This window comes from Castanea sativa, chromosome 10 (assembly GCF_040712315.1).
Source record: "Castanea sativa cultivar Marrone di Chiusa Pesio chromosome 10, ASM4071231v1".
Taxonomy (NCBI): domain Eukaryota; kingdom Viridiplantae; phylum Streptophyta; class Magnoliopsida; order Fagales; family Fagaceae; genus Castanea; species Castanea sativa.
In genome coordinates this window covers 28,026,597-28,050,181 of record NC_134022.1, presented here as the reverse complement: position 1 = coordinate 28,050,181, position 23,585 = coordinate 28,026,597, and the positions used below count along the sequence as shown (strand labels likewise).

Sequence of the window (23,585 nt, the reverse complement as noted above, 5' to 3'; positions counted from 1 at the left end):
ATTTGAAAATTAGTAGGTAGTGACCATATTTTTTAAGCAATATTTTAGAGAGAGTTAGAGTTGTATTTTTACTAGATTGTCCTTTAATATTATCTCTACTTAGGGTGTAGGGGCATTTTTGAAAAAAAAAAGATTTCCAAACTGGAAAAGCCCTTAAATAGTAGTATAGATAAGACTATGAGATGTTAAGTGCACATTTGACAAAAATTATTTTTGCCATCTTATTTTACTATTCAGCTTATTTTTCTACTATTCATGATTTTCATTACATTTTTGATACTATTTATAAGTTTTACTATACTATTTCAATTAACTTTTACTTTTATATATAATAATTTCAGTAAAAAAAATTTCAATTTCAAACAAAATAAACAAATCTGAAAAGGACCCTAAATTAGAAAAGAGATAAACGAGCTGTTTCAGTTTTTGCTATTCAAACTGATTTGCTCTCTCTTAGATATACGGATTGTATGCTACCAACTAACTGAATTTTATATTTTTAAAAGAAATTTAATAAAATTTCTGCCTCTTTCATTTTGACTTCTCTTTGTCCGCCGCCGCTGGAATAAGCCCCTTGTTCTCTCTCTTACCGAATCGTTTCTTAGGTCACTAACCAAAAAGACTAAAATAACCCCCACAGGTTTTCAAAGGCAACACTTTACACTTACCCATAGTTTCAAAAAGCCAAAAAAAAAAAAGCCATAGATTCGGCTCTTGAAAAAACTTGTCAAAACCGCAGCGCAGTGCACATTCGCTCTTCGCAAATCGCAAAACCCATTCAAACCAAAATCCTCTCTCTCTCTCTCTGCTCCTACATCCATGTCGTCCTCCGAACCCCAGCTACCAAAACCAGAACAACAGCAAGAAGAAGAAGATGAATCCTCCAAACCTCAGAGCAAGAAAGCGGCGAAGAAAGAAGCCGCGAAGCTTGAGAAGCTAAAGCGCCGCCAGGAAGCCGCCGTGGCCTCCGGCGTTCAGTCGCTTTCGATGGAGGATCCGCTCGCCGACAATTACGGCGAAGTTCCAATTTCGGAGCTCCAGTCGAAGGTCGTTCCCGGCACCAGGGTCTGGACCGAGATCGGCAAGCTGGCCGAGCCGTTGAAGGACCAGTACGTGCTGGTGCGGGGTCGCGCGCAGAGGATCCGCGCCAAAGGGAAGACCGCGTTCGTGATTTTGAGGGAGCGAGGATTCACCGTGCAGTGCGTCCTCACCGAGCAGGACGGCGTCGTTAGCCGCCCAATGCTGAAGTACGCCGCCGGCCTCAGCCGCGAGTCGATCGTCGATGTTGAAGGCCTCGTCTCCGTACCTGGAATTACGATTAACAGTACCACACAGCAGGTTTCTTTTTTCAATTCCTAGCTAGCTAGCTTGCTTTTCATTTCTATCTATTCTATCGATAAGGTCTATGCTCTTGTATTGCTATTGTTGACATAAGTTTGGGTCTTTTTCTCATTTAATGAAGTGATTTGGAGCTTTGACATATTTTTTTGGAAATTTGTTTAGTGTATTGATGCATAAGACATGTTTATATGTTTGAAGGTTGAAATTCAAGTTCGAAAGATTTTCTGTGTTAACAAAGCTATGCCAACTTTACCCATCAATGTTGAAGATGCTGCTCGCAGTGATGTTGAAATTGAAAAGGCTTTGCAGGTACATTCACTAATAAAGACCTCTCTCTCTATCTCTCTTGTCATTCCTACTTATCTTAGCATTTCAATTAGGAGATGCTATCAGTTGATGACGGCATATCTGCAATCAGCTTGAACTTTGCTAAAAATTCTTACACCTTTTATTATTGAAACGTTGGCCATTTCTACGTGTATTTATTATTGGATCATTTGATGGGTGCAGAATGGAGAGCAGCTTGTTCGGGTTAACCAAGATACTCGTTTGAACTATAGAGTTCTTGACATTCGAACGCCTGCTAATCAAGGAATTTTTCGCATTCAGTGTCAAGTTGGGAATGTAAGTTATTGCCCTTTTCTGGATACTTGATATATTGCTTGTCATCATCATCATTGTGCACCTTGTATCAATTTTAGTAATCCGTAGATGCAGAATTTCTAGTTGGCCTCTCTAAAAAAGTACGTCAGTTGGTTTTCTATCATGTGTGTGTGAGAGAGGAGGTGGTATCTCATGTTACTGTCTCATATCTCGGTAGGATAATTTTCCAAGAGAGAGAGAGTTGCCATTGATTGGACATAGAAGTAAAAAATGGAAGCAGGGAGAGGCATGAAAGCATGAGAGAATAGTACTCTTCTCTTCCCTTACCCAAAGAGAAATTAATGGAAGGTTGGGATTTGTAGTTATACATACTAAACTTTTCAATAATGGATTCATATTTGGAAAATTATATTTTTTGTTTCAAACGTTTTTATGGATTTCAAAGTAATTTTATCAAAAAAGTTGAACTAATAAATAATGATTGATGATTTTGTAAAGCACTTAAAATTATCAGTTGGAACTCATTGAGTACTACCTCCTTTATTTGAATTAATTATTTTGTAGGCTTTCATCTATTCCTCACATGTATTGTGAAATTAATTATATAGAAATGGTATGAAATCATCAGTATTTCCAGGAGAAAAAAGCCCGTCATTTTATTTCTATATATGAGCTTATTGAGTAGTGTCCAAATTTTGTGTGCTGAAGAAGATGATGGTATTCTATGGATCTTAAGTAGTGTCCAAATTTGAGGTTTTTGTTGATCTTTTCATTAGAGTTAATTGTTATTTGAAATATTCAAAGGCTGGATGTCTTTGTGCTTGATTATTTTCATTACTGTGCAGGTGTTTAGACAATTCTTGTTATCGGAGGGTTTTGTTGAAATCCACACGCCAAAACTAATAGCTGGCTCAAGTGAAGGTGGTGCTTCTGTCTTTAAACTGGACTACAAGGGGAAACCTGCATGCCTAGCTCAATCACCTCAGCTTCACAAGCAAATGGCAATTTGTGGTGATTTTGGACGTGTGTTTGAGATTGGCGCTGTTTTCAGAGCAGAGGACTCCTTCACTCATCGACATTTGTGTGAGTTTACAGGTCTTGATGTTGAGATGGAAATCAAGGAGCATTATTTTGAGGTAAAATTGGATTGCTGAGGTTATTTTCTAATCAGCATCTAAATTTAGTTATGGTCTAAACTTTGCTGAGGAATCGTGCTGGTTTATGTAGGTTATGGATGTTGTGGACCACTTATTTGTTGCAATGTTTGATTCCTTGAACAATAATTTTGCAAAGGAGCTAGAAGCAGTGAGGAGGCAATATCCATTTGAGCCTCTGAAGGTAATTTTTTATTATGAGTTTCAAAATCTTGGAATTCTTGGGTTGCAACATTCTGTTTGGTATATGATGTCTTGGACTCTTAGGTGCCTATATATTCAAGACGCTTATGAAAATTGCTTTACGTTTATCCATTATAATACTTGTGGACTATTTAGGAACTATCTCCATTTTACATTCCGCTTGGCTCATCTTAATCTTAAATCTAATTTTAAGTTTTTATATGTGCAGTACCTGCGACAGACCCTAAGGCTTACATTTGAGGAAGGGATCCAAATGCTCAAGGTAATGATAATGCATTTAAGTTCAGCAAAAAAAGGATAATGCTTTTATGTCATTGCATCACCTTTGAATATATAGAATGTAGCTATGATCATTAAGGTAGGAATAGCCTGAACAAATAATAAAAATTAACAGTTGGGGGTTCAGTTCTTATTTACATGGCTTTATCATAATCACTTTCCTAATTCCAATACTTTGTCAGATTTAAATAATTTAACAAAATTACATGAACCTTACCTTCACAGGGCAGAAACTAATAGGATTGGCAGTTCCTCGTGTCTGTGTCCCTGGCACATAGGTTTGAACAGGAAAAAAAATATTCATAGTTTAGCTGGTGAGGCAACTGTTGGGATTGAGGGTTACATGGTGTTTTGTTGAGTTGTATTTGTGTTATGTGGTTGATCTACCCCCCACTCCTTTACTTTTAGGAATTAGAACACTAAGAATAGGCAATGAAGTACTTCTAGATGGCTTATAATTAGTTTCTACCAGTCCCATATATATTTGAATGTTGTGCATTCTTTTCCTTCTCTTTTTTGCAGTAATTATTATCCTGTGTAAATTTCAAATTGTATAACATTAAAACAAAAGGTGATAGAATAGGCTGAATGGCTGATCGAAAAATTTATGGCATCTTTTGCTTTCAGTGATTTAAAATTGTGGGGGCTTATGCTTAGTAAGACTAACACTCAGTAACACATGGCTGCTGCTAATTGCAAAGTTTCCTTCCTTCTTTAAATTTTGTTAAGTTTTATTTTACTTTATTATTGATAAATAAAGAAGGGGTGATCCTAAAGTTTGGCATGTTTGTACAGGATGCTGGTGTAGAAGTTGACCCTCTTGGGGACCTTAATACTGAGGCAGAAAGAAAGTTGGGACAACTTGTTCTGGAGAAGTAATTTAATCTTACTCGCTCTTTTATCCTTACCTATGCCTTTTATATAGTTCTTTTCTTGTGTTTCTTATTTACATTTTGTTGTTTATGATTCAAAAATTGTACATAAATGACAATCAGATTTTGTTCTGATTATAGGTATGATACTGAGTTCTACATCCTCCACCGTTATCCTTTGGCAGTGAGACCATTTTATACCATGCCTTGCTACGATAATCCAACTTACAGTAACTCATTTGATGTCTTCATTCGAGGTAAATTATCAACTATTTCGGTAGTACTGTTGTCGCATATATTTATTAAATCTCTTGCTGCCTTATTTTTAGAATTTTAAATAACCAACTATTGTCGCAAAGTTTTGGTGACTTTTCTATCTTTATCCTTTTTGTTTTTTGTTTGTTTGTTTGATTTTTTTTTTTTTTTTCATGTAATGTGTATTAGTCAGTCCTCATTCTGGAAATACTTTGTATCCTTGGATGCCCATTTATTGCCTAGATTATGCAACATTTTATATGTAGTGATTATGCAGCCAATATTGGCAACCTTTTGGATAGGTTGCACCAGTGGAGTTAGGGTGAATGGCTGAAAGCTATTTGATAGGGGGGGTGGGTTGCAATTTTAATGGCCTTTTGATAAATTGTGTTGGCTGTGGGCAGTGCACACACCATGTTAGATTTGGTTGAGCTTGCCCCAATGCGGTGCAAATTGATTGGAAGACTCAGCCCAATATCAATTAATTTCTTTTATCCAAATTTTCTCTTTGTTTTGTGTCTGGTTTTTCTGAGATTTAATCTTGTAACCTATATTTAGAAAGAAAAAAATTGTTTAAACCTAAACTTTGATGGTTAAAAAGATCATACATCAGGGAATCACCTAGAGCCTTGTCCCTATGCCAAATTTTTTACTGTTGGAGAAGTCAAACACGAAGACTTAGGCTTGAGCACTTACTGATGCAAGTAAAAAAAAAAAGAGTTAAATCTTTCTTCTTTTTATTTAAATTTGCAAGTTACACAGTTAGAGCTCATTCAATTAGAATAATGATTTTAGTAGTTGACTCAACAAACACCCTAAAAACAAATTTTTGTTGGATCTTTATTTAATTAAAACATTTTTTAGTAAATTTTTTTATATAAAGATATAGAATTGTAGATGAAAAGTTGGGTATCAGACATGGGGTTCGAGGATACCCCAATGGTTCCATCACCTCTTGTGGTGCCTAGGCATTGGGGTTTGAACCCAACCAGCCCCTGGCCATTACCTATATATATATATATAAAGAAGTTGGATATCAGACAGATTGAGGTAGCTTGAAGAGATTGTTTCATTGTATGATCTTCAAATTAGGGATTTAAAAAAAAAAAAAAAATTGGGGCTTTCTGAATAAAAGATTTAGAATTTTTGGGTAGTGATTAGGGCAAGATGAAGGAAAATTGCAACTGAACCATTGGCAAAGGTGTTTTTATATTTCCATTGAATAATATTGTCTTTTGAATCTTCTAACAGTTTCTTTTTTTTATTCCTTTTTTTTTTTGGAATGGTAAGTTACAATTCACCCACCCAGTGGGTTTTGAACCCAAGACACACTTAATAGGGAAGGAGGTGCTAGTTGAGTTCTCATTGGCCTAACAGATTCTTTCATTGTAAACTGATCACCTGTTTTGAAGGTTAATCTGTGTGTCTGTCTATTTTGAATGTTAACAGTTCCTATTTTATTGGAAAATAGTAGTGTGCATGTTTTGAGGAAATACCATGCAATCATTTACATGATCTGAACCATTTTTTAATTCTTCTTTGGTTATTGATCTTAATTCAATTCTGTTTGTTTCTCAGGTGAGGAGATAATTTCAGGAGCTCAGCGTGTACATGTGCCAGATTTATTGGCTGAGCGGGCACAGTCATTAGGAATTGATGTCCAGTCAATATCAACATATGTTGATTCTTTCCGGTAATTTCTGTGTTACAGTTTTTTTTTTTTAATTTTAATTTTCCGTTATTCCTGTTTCAACCAAGGCCACTTTCCCTCTCAGATTCTTTCCACAGCTTAATTTCAACAAAAGAATGGGGTGATAATTATGGTTATTGGTGAAATTAGAATTACAATGTACAGTTTTGTGCATTTAAGGGTTGCTTTTGTCAAATAATTTGAATTGATTGTCTAGCATTAGGCAGATGCCCTGCACAGTCACTGAGCACACAAGGTTAAAAATGTTCTCCTGAAATGGGGTTATGCACTCAAGATTTAGCCCATGTGTTCTTATTCGTAAAACCCTTTTTCTTTTATTATTAAATAATATTATGGAAACATGCTGCTTAATATTTTGAAAACAAGGTTTCTTTTCTCATGACTGAAGTATTGTATTTTCGCTTATCACAGATATGGTGCACCTCCACATGGTGGGTTCGGTGTAGGATTGGAGCGTGTGGTGATGCTTTTCTGTGGTTTGAACAACATTCGGAAAACATCCCTTTTCCCTCGTGACCCACTAAGGATCGCTCCATGACGGAATATTTCAGCAGTCATTGACACTTCGATTCTCTTTTTTATTCCCCAAAATTTCATGCTTTAGAACTGTTGAGAAATTTATACGAGTTCCTGACAAAGGGGGAATATTTCTTTTAGGCACTTTCAAAGCATGTGAAGCAATGACAAATTCCTATAAATTGTTACTACTTTTTATTGCCTTTATTTGCTGCTATCTGGAAGTCTTCATTTTCTATTGCCTATGATGAAGTAACTCACACTCCCACTCACACACACACACACCAAAGGGAGTGAACCTCATGCCACCACTCTCAGATGGAATGCCAGTTGGGCTACAGGACTATATCAACTGGTATAAGAAAGGATCTCTAAATAACCGCATATTTTGCCATCTGGACACACTCCATGTGAGACTTACTGGTAAACTTGTTGCAAGTTTAGGTTTATAGTTTTGGAAATAGCTTTATAGTTTAGGTTTTAAAAAATGTAGAAAGGGTTAAATTACTTGGGCTTGTAATGATTGACCATACAAGTGTAACAATGTTTACTCGGCGTATCAATGTTTGCTGCGGGGGTTATCATGGTTCTTATGATCCTACAAAAGTAGGAATTTATAATTGCTTTATAATCACAATCTCTGTATAATCACACTAATCAGAAGAATTCACACGCCTTTTCTTTCTATGAAATAGAAGGATTAACTAGGGATCTTATTCAAACTAATGGGCCAATATGCCAAATGGCTTACAAAAATCACTCATCTCATAATTATAAGTTTACAACTACTCCACAATTTTCTTCCCAGATTCCTCAGAGCATTATAGTGACATTTGTATCAAAACCGAATCAAAGAATCATTCTTTTCAAGTAAATCAACGGGTCGTTAGGAATGCTAGAGGCATATTAGATTTTCTTGGGACCAATGTTATGTCAATACCCAACAGATTTAACCTAGTTATCTTCAATTTACCTAACATGAAAAAAGGAGAGGAAATACAACAATTTCATACCGGTTGATCAAACGGTAATAATAAAGGCATCCTTTCAAATTGTTCTCCTACTGATTGAATCCGAAACTACATACCAAGGGGGAACATCTACCATTTCAGAATTACCGCGGTCCTAGGAGGATTTGCGTACACTTAAACCGCAATAAACTAAAAAGTCAAGCACCTTCGTTGTACAGATCTACAATAAATAAAATGGAAATTCGACAGGACTATGTTTTTCTCTCAAACTTTATTTGAAGAATTTGATTCCCACACTCGATCTTGTGACCTGTCACTTCTGGTGAAAAGTAGTCCATAATATCCAATCAAGTGTCAAAAAGTGTAATAAGTGGTTATCATAACATTAGTGAGAGTTTGAAAAGCTTTTAACAGCTAAGTTTCTAGTTTCGACTAACACTACTGTTGCGGCTGACTAGCTCGAGTTCCTGAAGCAGGGTGAAACATTTGCCATGGCCAGTGACTCTCCTGCTGCCACATGTTCTATAATTCTCGCTTGCCATGGCCCATGATATCACTCCCATCTCATAGGGCAAACTTGGTTATGTTATGATTTTGATTGTGCGGTCAAGTAAACCTTTGTGTGATACAATTCCGAGCCCCCCCCCCCCAAAAAAAAAAAAAAAACAGAACTCGTATATTGAAAAAAAAGAAGAAAAAGTAAACCTGATCTGATAAAACGATCTATATTGGCATGCCCTCTCCCACTTCCTATCTCCAAAAATAAAATAAAGGAACAAAAAAGAAAGAGAGAGGAATCCCAATAAACAATAATTACATCAGAATTCTATTACATTTAGTAACCAAATGCGTTGCCCACAAAATCATCCTCATCGTCACTACTATAAGATTCTATCAGTTGACTATCATCGTCATCCTCATCACCATCGGTCACAATCTCCAGTATTCCTCCCCCATCCATGATGAAATCCCCATCATCTTCATCATCGTCAAGATCACTTACACTATCATCATCATTGCTCACATCATCAGCATCACTATCACCATCCCCATCAAGATCTGGACCCAGTAAGCTGTCCATATCACCATCATCATCGTCGTCGTCATCATCCTCATCTTCCTCCTCACTCTCAGCATCATCGGGATCAGAATCATCATCGGTTGACCTTCGGCGACCGATTTCATAAACCCTAGCAGAAGAAATCATCTCTTCTTGGTCATCCATTGTAATCAACCCTACAAAGGAATCTGTTGGTTCTGTTGCAAAGTCAAGGACGCAACGATCCACTGGAATAGTGGCAATGTCGGAGTAGTTGACTGCATCCACTGTGCGGAATGCAGCAAAGAGGGCATGCTTGGATCGACGTGTGTGAACTGCTGACATTGCATCCTCAAGATTTCTCCTAAGGATTGCATAAATTACATCACCGCGTGCATTAAATGTTATCATTGTTTGGTCTAAAGAAGGTACGCTTCGGAGGAGCCTAAACTTCCGGAGATCCCAGACCTCAGAGTTTATAATTACCTGTCAAATGAAAAAAAAAAAAAAAGTATTAAAAAAAGGATTTTACTAATGTGTGCCCTTAGGGCACACAATAGTAAACCAATTTTGGAAAAAGTTTTATCGGAAATTGAAAAAGTTTCGATAACTATTTCAATTCCCAATAAAACTTTTCCAAAAATGGATTTGTTAATGCATGCCATAGGAGCACGCATTAACCGGACCCTTAAAAAAAATCACAGGAAATAAGATGGAGGGAGAGGGAGACTACAAGCATCTAAACAATAGCTAGAAGTTTGGCAATGCAAACCAGCGTATATAGACAACTGCAACGGTTCAATATCAGTTTTGAATTTTGGAAAATTCTTTCTAAAGAAAAAATAAAAGTTCAGGTGCATCTTGGAAAAGTTACACCTCCAGTCAGCTTATCCCAAAAAAAAAAAAAAAATCAAGATCCTAATAAAAGCCCATTAAACAGTTATATGTTTAATTCATTGATTTTGATAATTAGTTTAAACGTTTAAATTACGCTCCTGACTACAACTGATCAGTCAAAAACACCATCCACCTAACATTAAATACCTTAACAAACCCAATCATAAGCCAACTGATGTTATTGGCAGTCAAACTCTATAGACATAAACCCTACAACTGAAAAAGAAAATAAATATAATCAAGTAATTTTGATCATTAACCTTTCTCTAGAAAACATTGTTGTTATTTTCTTGCATTTTGAATGTAAGACAAAGTTGCTAAAAGGGACTGGAGATAAATTTGCTTTAGTGATGAGGATTAGTAATGAGGAGTTCAACAGGTTAGCACTCATAATATTCAAATAAGAAATACCAGTATGACTACTGTAGCAGAGGAAGGGTTCTCCATACCTCATTCCCAGCTGGATGAAAACCACCACCTCCATAATCTGTAAATTGATCAAAGCGATGAACAGGGGCAGGACCCCGCCGATCCCACAGGACCCCATTCCATAGCAGCATGGCGTCTGAAGGGCTGAAATGGATTGGCGAATAAATATGCCCCCGACCAGTAGAACTGGCATATGTGTCTGATAGTTTCAATTCCAACTGGAAGGTCTGAATATCATACAGGAAGATTTCCCGTTGTCCAGGTTCTGATGATAGGGCTGCAAAAATGTTTCCAGAATTGCTAAACCTTGCCGCCTTACACCCTTCAAATGGATGCATTGGCCCACCTGAGATTGAAGATGCATCCCACAACCTTACATCTTGGGAGCTTGAAGAAAGCACCAACTGCGTGTCACCAGAAAGATATGACTCAATAAATGTCATAGGAGACTGATGGCTTATGCAGCTCTCCAGCACATTGTTGCTGTTGGAGTCAAAAATTTTGAGCTCTCCAGTGTGGGTGCCAACTGCAAGACGGGATGAGTCTCCAAGAAAATTAATGCACGTCAAAAGGGAAACAACATCATCTCTACAAGTTCTCCATGGTCTAAATCTGCTGTAAACAAACTGACGATCTCTGCGATTTCCATGTACCCCACCATACATACTTCTAAACTCACGTGTACCAAGTCGGGCTGTTACATTGGATGGGGCTTCAAGGCTTCTTTTTGGTTCAGGACAAACATGTGGATGTAAGAGAGAGAGTGGTGGAAGAGTGGTTATGGGGGCAGGGCATTGGCGATGCTGATGCTTCAGATATTGAACAACAAGAGAGTCTAGAGTTAAACGCTCCGTGCTGATGGCTTGAGGATCATTTAAAAGCCCAAATTGTGAGAACGGTGTCCCCTGACCCATATGGATGTTAGCATATGGGCTGTCATCCACATAATCACCCAAGCAACTACTTGGTGTTGATCGCCCATGCTGATCTCTTAGGTTAGAACTTGGTGTAGAAAGCCCAATGGTATCAACTAGTAGATTGCTTTTACGAACAGAATTGGGTGTCGGAAAAACTGGAGACCGAAGTCCTTGCTCACTTGCATGAAATCGCTTTCCAGAGAATGAAAATGACCCAATATCCTTTAGCTCTGATAATTTGCGCTTCATAGGCAATACAATTGGTGTCTTACACTGGGACTCTGCATCAAAATTAGGGTTTGGCAATGACTCAGATGAAGTTTCTGATCTAGCTGGGGTTTCTGATACAGTTGCATGTTCAGATGATTGTTTTGAAGTAATGAAGATTTTCCTGACAGATGCTGAGTGAGAATCATGGCATAGCAACTGATTTTTTGACTGAAAACCAAAACTGGGCGAGAAAGCTAGTGGTTTTTTCTTTGAAGAAAATACAGTTGAATCATACTTTAAGCTTGTATCCTCATCCCGTGCAGCAGGTTTAGATTTTTCTGTGAAAAATCCACTTGGCACACGACCAGAGGGCCACTGGAGTTGCATAGGGGGGGCTTCCTGTGAAGAGGATTGGTGTGTGAGAGATGATGGAGCTGCCAAGGATGGCAAAGGTGTCAACTGAGCCTCTTTTAACAATGCAGCAGCAGTTGAACCCAAACCAGACGCCTGTAGGTGTTCATGGATTAGAAGTAAAAGTTCCCTGGGATTTTTGTAAACATATACCGCAAGAAGAGAGAGCGTCAAAAGGTGAAAAGAGGAGGTACAAGTAGAAAGCAATGGATGATGAATGCATAATAATCACACCAAACAAGAAATTATAAAGTACCTGGAATGGTAAGTAATAGGAGTAGCAGCAGCTATAGCTGCTCTTTCTATGCGCCTCAAAGTAGGTGTAGCAGCATCAGTAGCTGCTAAAGTACTTGCACGCCCTGAATTTGTCACAATCTGCAAATATATGGTTCAACATAAGTTTCAGTTACATCTGTGATGAAATGAGAGCAATAGATAGATAGAGATAATGGAAACCAATTTCAACTCCTGACCTCAAAACTACCCCTAATTATATATAAATAAAAAAAATAAAATAAAATAAATTTAAAGGCTTACTGCAATCAGCTCAATTGCTGCCTGGGAAAGTTCAGCTTGCCACCTGCCTTGCTCGGTTCCAGTTGTCTGGCTGCCTGAATCCCGAATTAGTTCTGATAGCTTTTTCCCAACCTAGAACACCAAATTGAACTAAGTAACACAAAGTGACGACCTAGGGAGATTTATCCAAACATTTCTCTTAATATATAAGATATCAACACAGCCATGACTTAACATCAGAAAAGCAGTACACTAGTTTGAGTGCAGCAAAACTTAACATCAATACAGTTAAAACTTATTGTGAAAGCTTAACTAGGATATGATAATTGCAAGCTGCAGCAGAATTATACTTGAACTAATCTATAATGATTTTTTAATTATTTTTGCAGGCAATGTCACCTAAACTATCATGGAAATATCAAATAAACAATCAAATTTCTTTGCAACCATAAAATACCATTCAAGTAATGGAGTAAAAGGGGAAAAAAAAAATTAAATTTAACTCCTCTGTAAAGAGACAGTAAGGTCCACTTGAGTTTACCAGATAACCTTTTCATGTAGATAACCCTATTTGTGTTTAAACTTTGCATCTACTTTTCTTTTTAAATCCCCAAAAGATCACAAGAGATTGTTTCCTTCCCTTGAAGTCTCTGGTAATTTATCAGATAATACCTTCTCCCTTTTGCAACTGCAAGTAAATATTGTGAATATATTTGGGGCATCCTGGCCAAATGGGAAGTGCTGGTACTCAGTAACATAAAAGGAATATATGTAGGCTCTTTTGAGAAAACCAATATGGTAAATTTTGAAAAGTGATATCCCTTCTTCATTGGGTATGAGGAATGCAAGTCCAGAAATGAAATCATCCATAAAAACAGTGAATATGACCACAACAAGGTCTGAATGGTCCATTTTTCTTGACTTCTCCAAACGCAATATTCTGGAATATGGACCTGTACACAACTGGCTATGAGGTATGAACTGAAGCAGACCAGACTGCACTTAATTGGTTAAGTTGGGTTTTGATACTGGCTGCAGTGCCAAATTACATCATTTAACATCACCATGTCTGGCACTAGAGGCATCCACATTTATGGTAAAAAGAAACTAAATATGATATTCAGTCATTTCATCTAAGAATATTACTATTAATTATATGAAGGTCAGTTACCTGAAGCTTTGTCAGTATGTGCGCAATAGCATCATCCCTGGCTAGACCAAGAAGGACTCGGCATACAAGAGCACGAAGACAATCAAGAGCAGCAGGAGGTGAATATATGCGTGGTTGGAGTAGATGGAGAAGAACCTTTATGCCATTGTTGGCACGTACTGCCTCTCTTGCTTGACGATATCCAAGTTCCAATTGTGTAGCAAGGCCAGCACAACCTGCTCCAGCACCTAAAGATATTCTACGATCTCCAACAAGTCCTGAAGTGGCCGGGGCAACAGGAGTTTGTGAAGTGCTACTGACAGATTGCGTATTACCTGCAGTACCGCCTCTATCTACCACACTAGATTCCCCATTCCGGTCCCTTTGATCACTCTGGCTGGAACTGTTAACAGCTCGATCTGAGATATTACGTTCTGTGTTCCTATCTCTAGTCTCAATGGCAGGACCAATTGAGGTTTGGGCGGAAACAGAATGTTGGCCTTGTGCAAGTAGAGGCGGTTTATTGCTGATTGAAGGTGGTGGACAAACAAGATTGACTAATACATTTAGTGCTGGTTGAATGATCTGCAAAGATCCAAGAGAAAATAAGAAAATGTGATATAGTGGTGAACAAACAGACAAAATGATCAGTTAGTCAGATTCCAGCAACCGTGGATGTTATGGAAGATAATCAATAGATTGCACAATGTCTTACCTCTGGGTCCACATAACTACTAGCACTATTTGCCGCATCCAAAATGACTGCTATACCAACGCGATTATTGCTTAATGTGGCACTTACAATCATCTTGCGGGTATTGGGTACTAATGTAACAATATGCAAAACACCCAGTGCATATTGGAGCAAATCGTGCAAATAACGCTCAACAGGTGGGGCCTAAATACAACCAAAATTGGACATATTAGAGAATGCAAGAAGCAAATACAAGCAAGGAAAGATGAAACCTGAGCATATCATACCTGACATAATTCCAACAATGTAATATGTCCATTAGAACTTAAGAACTTCTCAACAGCAGGCCAGCGAGTTCTTACAAATGCTGGACCCAGCTTCCGATCCTTCTGTAGCTGCAGAAGGACTGCATCCAAAGCTTCATTACTGATGTCAAGTGGCTTGTAGGCTGCCCTTACACTTGATATATTGCGGGCTGCAATTCGATTGCTTTTATTTGGACGAATGGATTCCACAAGCAAAAGGAGATGAGCTCTAAAATATTGCCGCAGAGCAACACAAGTGTGGTACGCTATCTGCTTCTCTGATGATGTCAGTACTTCTGCGGATGAACGATCATTTCGAAATGATCCTGAACTGGACAAGCCTAATGCTCCAGTATTTACTCCAGATCTTACTGAGGCAGCATCATTTAACAGGATGAGTAATTTCTGCAAGCCATCCTGAGCATCAAAGGCATCAAGAACTGCTCGGAAGACAAATGCAGCAGCAAAAAACAAGGCAGCGTTTTTTCTAGCTTGATCCTGGGAGCACTCAAGAAGTTGGATAGCTAACTCAACCACCTGGTGAACAATATCTGAGGGAAGAGCACATACACGTTCCATTATTCCCTGAAAGAATTTATTAGGAATTGAGAACCCAATGAACAGATTTTATAAAAATGATATACAGGAAAAATACTTGTGAAAAAAAATGTTTCAAACAATCAGACCTAACATTCTGACAAGCCATTACCTGCAGAGAACCAATACTAAATAAGCAGGAAGAAAGACCAAGGAAGGTTTGAGCGACCCTAGGGACAGCAAGCAGTTTCTGCATGCCACCCCGATCAACAAATAATGCAGCAAATTTCCTGTGAGCAGCTAATGCACAGATTAGCTTCATTACATCAAGCAAGATTGCAATCTTTGATGCCTCCTTGTGTTTGGAACTCCGTTGCAACAGTGCAAGACAGACATCAACCCCCTTTTCGTGCAGCACAGGTCCAAGAACTTCAACATACTCTCCAAGTATCTCAAGACACTGAATACAGTATTTTTCTCTCGACTGTGCCAGAGATTCGGAGTCCGGGATGAAATATTCTTCAACATCCTCATTGGTTTCTGCTTCGGGCCCGCCTTGAATCATTGTGTCATCCTTGACAGTAATAGAGCTTCTGTCACCAAACCAAGAAAGTATTATTATAAAAGTACTCAAACTAACAAAAATGATGCATGGGTCACTGGGGATCTAGTCTATAACAACTTTAAGCAGCACATTGTTTGTACTCCCTCACAAATGAGCCTAGGCTCAAATGGCACTTCCTAATCTCACTAGTGTAGGTAGAGGGTGAAATCATGGGTTCAAAACTCACACAGTGCTAGTGTAACTTACCAAATTTAAATAAATAAAAAATAAAAAAAAAAGTACCCCCTCAATTTCTGTACATATTTAAATATGAAAATACCTACCTTGAAACTTCAAGTGCATTTCCAGCATCTACAACAGTGGATGCAGCTCTGGAAGCAGCCAAAACAGCAGCCTCTTCATTGTTTGTAGCTTTAAATTCCTAGCATAGAGAGTAACAAAGCAGTAAGAATTAAATACTCCATGCACCATAATTTGGTATAAAGTAGGGAAAGCAACGCAGCATACCTCAGAAGCTGCACTTTTGACCACTTCAGCGGCAGCATCGCCAGCTGCTTTGATAGCCTCTGCAGGTGCATTGGCTGCTCTCGCTTCAGCTTCAGCAGCTCTAACTGCCTTCTTTACCAGATCAGATATATCTTTAGATCCAATTCTACATTCTTGAAAGCAGTCATCATTATCCTCTCTTTCGACAGGCACAGCATCAGATGTGATCCTGCCATAAGGCTTTCTAGCATCTGGTACTTTTTTTATGTCTAAATGTCTTGAAAAACTCCTCATTGTACTCCGCCCCTGTCCTAGTCGACTACCAGATCCAGGTGAGGTTAAAAGATGTTCATTCTCTAGAGCACCTTCATTAACCCTTCCCTTGCTTCTGGATCTCAACCCACGGTTTGTTCTGCGCCTTAAAGAGTCATCCCTTGTATTTTCATCAAGATCCCCAAATTTATTCTTCCCATCACGCAAATCTCGACTATGCCATCTGTCCTCACCATCGGCATCTGCCTCATAGTTATCAAACTCTTCATCCAAGGCATTGGGTGGTTCACCATCATTCACCCAGCATTCTTCTCCACGTCCTTGCCAAACAATGCTTCTATCCTGATCCCTTTCAACACATTGGTCATCTATGGATCTCTCCTCTGCTCCCCTCAGATCATCTAAATAAGTTGTTTCCAGAACCTGCCTTACCCTACCCCGGCCTTCGTCCCTCCCTCTTATGATAGTAGCAGCAGATGCAGTCTTATTCTCTGTTAAATGATTAGCATCTTTCTGGCTTGTATTTGTCTCCCCAAGGACACGCACACGAAGATAGCGCATAAGCTTGGCAGACAATCCAGATGTCAACACATCTTCTACTACCTGAGTACCACTGAAATCGACCAAAATATTTAAATTAATGTGAAGCAAACTAGTGCAGAAGGATATAATGAGAACTAAAAATATGTGGTAAGGAATCTCCTTCAGCAGAATATAATGAGAATTAAACTAGTGCAGAAGAATATAATGAGAACTAAAGTGGTGGAGAAGAATATAATGAGTACTAAAAAATAAGTGGTAAGTAATTAACTTCAGCAGCATACCCTGCCAAAGATACAGCAAGAAGTCCAGTAGAATAGGTTTTCAACATTTCATAATCGGGGCATTTGTGATCAACACTAGGAATTCTGGAAGCATCATCAATCACCCAATTTTTTATGTTCTCCAAAACGGCTTCTTCAAAAACATGAGGATACTGCAAAATAGTTCATCCAATTGTTAACACACCATAAACTCACAATAATCACACCAAATAGATCAAAGAGGACAAATTTCTTACAATCCAAGTCAGTGAGCAGCTTAAAAGAAGCCTTGAAGCAGCTGCCTGGATGGAGGGTGGGTATCTTGCTTCTGATAAAAACTTTGAAGATATCAACTCGAAGAAGTCATCATTTTCCTAAGGACAAGAGGGGAAATTTTATGATACACATTGCTAAGTAATCTAAATGAAGTTGTTATGGTGCACCACCATAGAAAGGCTGGGTGGGGTAGTGGAAAGCAGAAACGATAAAGATTGGGAAAAAAAAATCAACAGAGGCCAAAATTAGTTACCCGGACTAAGCTTCCAAGCCGTCCAATGTTATGTGAAGCACGAATATTATTAGGGGAATGACCATTCTCTTCCATGTATCTGCACTTAATGCAGAATGTATAAATAATACATACAAAAAGAAAGTCCAACATTTTTGTTAAAATAAGAAAAGAAACAATACCAAATAACAATAAGCCGATAGGAGAACATGCAAAGAACACCCATTCAACATAAATCATATGCAGACTTCCTGAATGAAATGATTTTTTCTTTTTATGACGTGGAACCTTACCAAAGCAGTAAGCCACATATGCAAAACCAGTAGACAGATTGTAGATAACCTAAAAAGGCTTATAAAATTACCATGGAGATGCTTGCTTTTTTTTCTTTTTAACACACAGTAGAGTAAAAAAATTGTTAACACACACACACACACACACACACACACACACACACACACATATATATATATATATTCTCTTTATCACTTACATATCCTCTTCCATTCCAGCATTCATAGTTGTGCCCAACCTGTTCTTTATATCAGCCATCTTTTTTACCTTTTTTTTTTGTTTTTGCTTCTACCTCTTTGGTTTTTACCACCCCGGATGATTCAATAATAAAATAAAATACCAAAGTTGTTTGTGTTCTTGTAATCTATAATTATGCAAGAGATGTCCTTAAATACTGAGAAATAAGTCCGTAAGTGGCCAGTGAAGATACCCCTATTACATAACCAAAAGACAAACGGAAAAGCCATTACCTGATACAGCATTTGTAAACAAGATTGTGGACACAAGCTGCTCTATCATAGAACTTACTTTTCTTTTCTTTTTTTGAATTTATCACTTACATATTCTCTTTTTGAAGAGCTGTACAATTTTGCTTCTTTTGCAACCTTCTTGTACATGATTGATTGTCTCATTTTGCTTACAAAGTTTCTATTACTTATCCAAAAAAAAAAAAATTTTAAAATCACAAAAATTACACACTATGAAAATAAGTAGTGTAATCCAAAGGAACTCGCTTTAACTTGCAAAATCATAAATAAAAATCATCAATTTAATTCACATCACTCAACTCAACTAAGCTCACAAAAAACCTAAAGAGAATTATCAAAACCAAATTAAGAACAAAATGAAATAATTAAAATAATATGAAATATACACAGGCATAGATAAACTTCAAGCATATACATACATACACTCATAGCTTCAAAAAATTTCAAATTTTGCGAAAAAAAAAAAACCTCGGCATTAATCCAATCCCTTCTTTTACAGCATACAAATTCCAAAATTACAGTTTGAGAGATAGAGAGAGAGAGAGAGAGAGAAAGCGTACCGCGATTCTTGAGTTTCGAGGAGAGAGGCTAGGGCATGGAGAGCGGAGGAGCTAGGGTTTTCAGGCGAGGAAGTGATCTTCTCCATGAGCTTCTGAGCCTTGGCGATCAACTCGTCGTCTTCATTTCTCGGTTCCTCTTCTTCTTCTTCTTCCTCCTCGTCTTCTTCTTCTTCTTCTTCTACTTGAGACTGAGGCTGAGATTCCGATACAGGTGGTGGTTGTGGAGGCTGAGCTTCTTCGTCTTCACCACCTTGGTTCGCTTGGTCATTCATGACTGCCTCCATATATATTTTATGAATAAATATTTATTTGAAAATTATATGATTGTGTTTTACAATTAAGAAGAAAAATAGAAATAAGAATGAAAGAATTTTTTGGGGGCTTATCGCTATGGTTTTATTTTGTGTGTCTGTGTGTGTGTGTGTGTTTGTTAGTGTTTTTTTATTTTTTTGGAGTTGGGAAGTTGCAGAGAGAGCTTGAAAATAGTGAGAGAGAGAGAGAGAGAGAGAGAACGCGTCGCTGAGTGGGTTTCGTTTTTTTATAGTGGCAGGAGATCCTAGAGAGAGAGAGGCAGAGGGGTTTGGAGAAAACGAGTCGGAATGTTCCAGAGCGACTCGACCCGATTCACCTTTGTAGCCCTAGCTTCTTCTTTTTTCTTTTTTTTTTCTTTTTTTTTTAATAAATAAAATAAATAAGTTTGAGCTTTTGGGGGTCTCCGTTGGTTTTTTTTTTTTTTTTCCAAACTTTTTTTCTTATTTGTTTATATATAAATTTTTTTGCTGAATTATATATAATTTAAACCTTTATGTTTTTTTTTTTTTCTGTATACAATATTTATATTCCTACCCAACTTATTTTTTATAATTTAAAATAAGCTAATAGAGCAAGAGAGAAATTTATTGATTCAAAAGATTTGTAATGGTCCTAGCGGTTACTATATATCAAGCTATAATATTATGGATGGGCAATAAATAAATAAAAGCTTTAGGTTTTTATATATATATATATATATATATATGAGCAGGTCTTTAACCTAGATCTAGATCTTTGCTTTAACAACAATTTATTTAATCTGTTGAGCTAAGTAATATAATTTGTATGTTTAATTATTGTTTTTTTTGTTGTTTATGATGACTTGAGAGCATCTATCTTATGAAGAGTTTTTAATTTGTATTCAGATTAATGTATGATAAATTTAAAGCACTAACTCACACCCATACTAGGAGCTAGGTAAAATTGAATACAGACGGTTCGGCTTAGGGTAACCCGGGGTTGGCAGGGTGTGGAGGCCTTATACGCGACTATCATGGCAACTGGTTAACAAGTTTTGCAAGGGCAATTGGTCTAACATCGAGCCTAGTTGTTGAACTTTGGGCTATATGCGATGGTTTAATTTGGTGCTGCGCTCTGTCACTAGAGGCAGTGCAAGTAGAGGTGGATGCCTCGGCTGTGATATCTTTATTGTCCCAAGCCACCCATACTAATGGGGAATTTTCCTCGCTTATTGATGATTACAAGAACCTTATGGCGAGCATCCCTCAGGTCCGTCTGCTCCACTGCTTTAGAGAGGCTAATCAATGTGCAGACGCCCTTGCACCCATATTCCAATCACCAAGAAGCTGCTGGTTTCTTATGGGTGATTTTATTTCTCAGTCCAATTTATAAATTTTGGTTTAGATTTATGTCATCGTGGCATGTATTGGATCATATTTTATACTATATAACTTGGCATTATTAATTTATATTTTTTTATAATTCAATATTATTATTATTTTATAAAATTTCAACCTATGATGTCCGCTTATGATGATTGTACTATTTATTATCATATCAAGACACCAATTAGTTTCTAGTGTAGGCGGAGATTAAATCTCATATCTCTTATTCAACTGCTAGACATTTTATTAATTAAGCTAACTAGACCCACATAATTCAATATTATTTAATATGAAGATTTGAATCCTATTTCTCCTTATAAAGGAGATCAATCGATATCACTAAAGTTACACAACTCTTGATATTTTGAGTTATAATTCTCATTGTAAAGAAGATCAATCAATATCACTGAGCTATATGACTCCTGATACATAACTTATAATTAAGTAAACTAAACATATTGTCTTTTTTTGATGTATTATTAAAATTATATACTTATTTATTTATCACTCATTCATTCACCTGTGATTTTTTTTATTTTTTTTATTTTTATGAATCATTCACCTGTAAACTTAATACATTAGGAAAAAAAAACATAAATTTATTTCTTCTAATGTATTTACATTCATCTGTGAACTTAATACATTAGGAAACATTCAATTCCTTTTATCATGTGTCTATTCCAGTTTTTTTCCTTATTGAAAAAAAAGTGATATTGAGATCATTTGCATTAGTATTTTTAGCCAAATTTGATCTAAAAATATTACTTTTTCAATTTGTGCTAATATATTATTCACTAACTATTATATTATATACTATATAATCTATCACATTTCATTTAAATATTAATTTTTCTCCCTCCAAATATCAATTTGCTTTCAACCCATCATTTCCTAATTCAACATTTACCGCATCCACAACATGCCACTGGATTGTAAGCCAGTCATTGTCTTCCATCTCTGTCAATTTGTGTGGATGAGTGAGAGAGTAAAAAGTATTTTGTATTTGGTGCGTTAATGAACATTACCTCAAAATGTGTATTAAGGTTCTGTTCATAATAAATTTTGTTGACCAGTTGCTTATGGCTGGTGAGAGTACTTTGAGCTGCTCTTACAAAAGATAAAAACAAACTTTACATAAAAAGACAATACATAAAAACCTCTCAGTCAATCATAATTTGTCTTTAAAAAAAATAGTTAATTACGTTTTTTGTCCTTATCCTATACATTATATTTCAATTTGATCTCTAACATTTTAATTATGTCAATTTGGTCTCTAACCTTTCAATACCGTGTTAATTCAGTCCCTGCAATTATCTTTTGGATAAAAATTAATAACGTGTTTAATGACCAAAATAAAAAATTAGCTTTTTGTTGAAATGAGAATAAACTAAAATTTTATTTTAGCCATTTGTCAAGTCAACGATTTTCATCAAATATATAACGGCAGAATCTAAATTGACATGACACTAAAAGGTTAAGGAGCAAATTGACACAATTGAAATGTTAGAGATCAAATTGAAATATAGTGTAAAGGATAGAGACTAAATATGTAGTTTATCCAAAAAAAAAAAAAAAAAAAACCTAGACTAAACCATAGATTTGTTCTTTAAAGTTTGAGATTGTTTTTGTACAAGCATATGGTTAAGAGGTTGGGGCCCAGTATCATGTTGGGGCTCAACCCATTAACTTTTGTATAGTTACGAGGTCAGGATCTAATATCAGGTTGGTACCAACCCATTAGACCTTGATGGGCCAGAGACCAAATATGACTCGAACAAATGAGAACGATAGTGTCTTAGGGGAAATCACTTGCTGAGCACCATTTGGCATCAAGTGCAAGCTTCAAGAGAATCCTTAAAGAATCCCACCTGATCAGGAATCTTGAATAGAAGTGGGGTCCATGTGACAAAGTGGATGAAACATCATCATTGGGACCACACTAGGAGGGCGTTATAAAAAGGGAAAGTGGGCTAGATAACGGGGGTTGGCATTTTTGGAGGGGAGATACACGAGAAAGAGTGAAAAACGACCAAAGAGGGAGAGAATGTTTCAGCTTAATATAACTTAGGGCTTCTCGAGAAACAAACACACGAGGGTAAAGAAGATAAAGAGGGCTGAAGAACCTTTTCTTGGGCTGTTGGGTTGACTCTGGAGGTTTTCTCATTGTAGGAAATTTTATACCCATCCAAACAAATAAATTGGGAGGCTGACCCAAATATTATCGAGCATTTTGGGTTCAGGCTCTACAGTTTTTATTTTGGTTATTTATATATTAAAATTTTAATTTTGATCATTTATGTTTGATTCAATTTTCTATTTAGTCCTTTGCATTTAAAAATTTTAATTTTCATGAAGTGCCAAATAGAAAATTGAAATAAACATAAGAACCAAAAATGAAAAAGTGTGAAAATAAAAATAACCCAAATATGGGGAATTTTATTTCCATTTAGCGTTAATTTTCTAAGAATATCGTTAGTTGTCATGTTGCAAAACAAACTGGAAAACTAGCATCTTGAGTTTTTAAAACTCAAATTCAATGGTAGAACTTGAGTTTTTAAAACTCGAGATGCAAGCGGTGGCATCTGATGTGGAAAAAATTCCACGTAGAACTTGAGTCTTAGAAACTCGAGTTCCACTGTTTTCTTTTCAGATCAGCTCTTCGTCTTCGTCTTCGTCATCTTCTTCTTCTTCCCCTGTTCTTTCAATGGATCTCAAACCATCTGATATTCCTCTGTTTTGCTTCTGATTTTCTTCGGTGGATCTCAAACCATATTCTTCCTCTGTTTCTAGATTCTTGCTTCGAGTCTTAAAGACTCAGTTTTGTTTTGTAGAACTTGAGTCTTTAAGACTCAAGATCTATGTGGTATAATAATGTCCAACTCAGCAAGTAGAAAGTGAGTCTTTGAACTTCGGTGGATCTCAAACCAGATTCTTCGTCT

The 23,585-nt window shown here is 36.8% G+C and overlaps 2 protein-coding genes across 3 annotated transcripts; one reads left to right on the top strand and one right to left on the bottom strand.

The window, feature by feature from the left end:
- Positions 1-682: 682 nt before the first annotated feature.
- LOC142613316 (aspartate--tRNA ligase 1, cytoplasmic) lies at positions 683-7,152 on the top strand. Its single transcript, XM_075785619.1, has 10 exons — positions 683-1,338; positions 1,540-1,650; positions 1,852-1,965; positions 2,790-3,080; positions 3,172-3,282; positions 3,511-3,564; positions 4,377-4,456; positions 4,595-4,710; positions 6,287-6,401; positions 6,831-7,152. Exons 1-10 carry the CDS (start codon positions 820-822, stop codon positions 6,955-6,957), a joined length of 1,638 nt encoding a protein of 545 aa, XP_075641734.1. The 5' UTR covers positions 683-819; the 3' UTR covers positions 6,958-7,152.
- Positions 7,153-8,583: 1,431 nt separating this feature from the next.
- Positions 8,584-19,582, bottom strand: LOC142612879 (DDB1- and CUL4-associated factor homolog 1). 2 transcript variants are annotated; one of them, XM_075785053.1, is made up of 14 exons: positions 18,989-19,582; positions 17,668-17,746; positions 17,396-17,512; positions 17,160-17,311; positions 16,084-16,948; positions 15,900-15,997; positions 15,184-15,604; positions 14,457-15,059; positions 14,191-14,373; positions 13,497-14,060; positions 12,347-12,457; positions 12,066-12,184; positions 10,292-11,939; positions 8,584-9,431 (listed from the first exon to the last, which is right to left on the bottom strand). In XM_075785053.1, exons 1-14 carry the CDS (start codon positions 19,270-19,272, stop codon positions 8,742-8,744), a joined length of 5,934 nt encoding a protein of 1,977 aa, XP_075641168.1. In that variant the 5' UTR covers positions 19,273-19,582; the 3' UTR covers positions 8,584-8,741. The 2 variants fall into 2 exon arrangements, with proteins under 2 accessions (XP_075641168.1, XP_075641169.1); XM_075785054.1 differs by having other exon boundaries at positions 15,184-15,601.
- Positions 19,583-23,585: the final 4,003 nt, after the last annotated feature.

What these genes read in the sequence shown, in the direction of transcription:
- LOC142612879 (XM_075785053.1), bottom strand. Translation starts at nt 19,272, where the DNA reads ATGGAGGCAGTCATGAATGACCAAGCGAACCAAGGTGGTGAAGACGAA. An exon ending in GTAGTTATGTGGACCCAGAG is followed by an intron (nt 14,061 to 14,190) that starts GTAAGACATTGT and finishes GGATCTTTGCAG; the next exon opens with ATCATTCAACCAGCACTAAA. An exon ending in CCTATTACTTACCATTCCAG is followed by an intron (nt 11,940 to 12,065) that starts GTACTTTATAAT and finishes CAAAAATCCCAG; the next exon opens with GGAACTTTTACTTCTAATCC.
- LOC142613316 (XM_075785619.1), top strand. Translation starts at nt 820, where the DNA reads ATGTCGTCCTCCGAACCCCAGCTACCAAAACCAGAACAACAGCAAGAA. An exon ending in AAATTGAAAAGGCTTTGCAG is followed by an intron (nt 1,651 to 1,851) that starts GTACATTCACTA and finishes TGATGGGTGCAG; the next exon opens with AATGGAGAGCAGCTTGTTCG. An exon ending in TTCAGTGTCAAGTTGGGAAT is followed by an intron (nt 1,966 to 2,789) that starts GTAAGTTATTGC and finishes ATTACTGTGCAG; the next exon opens with GTGTTTAGACAATTCTTGTT.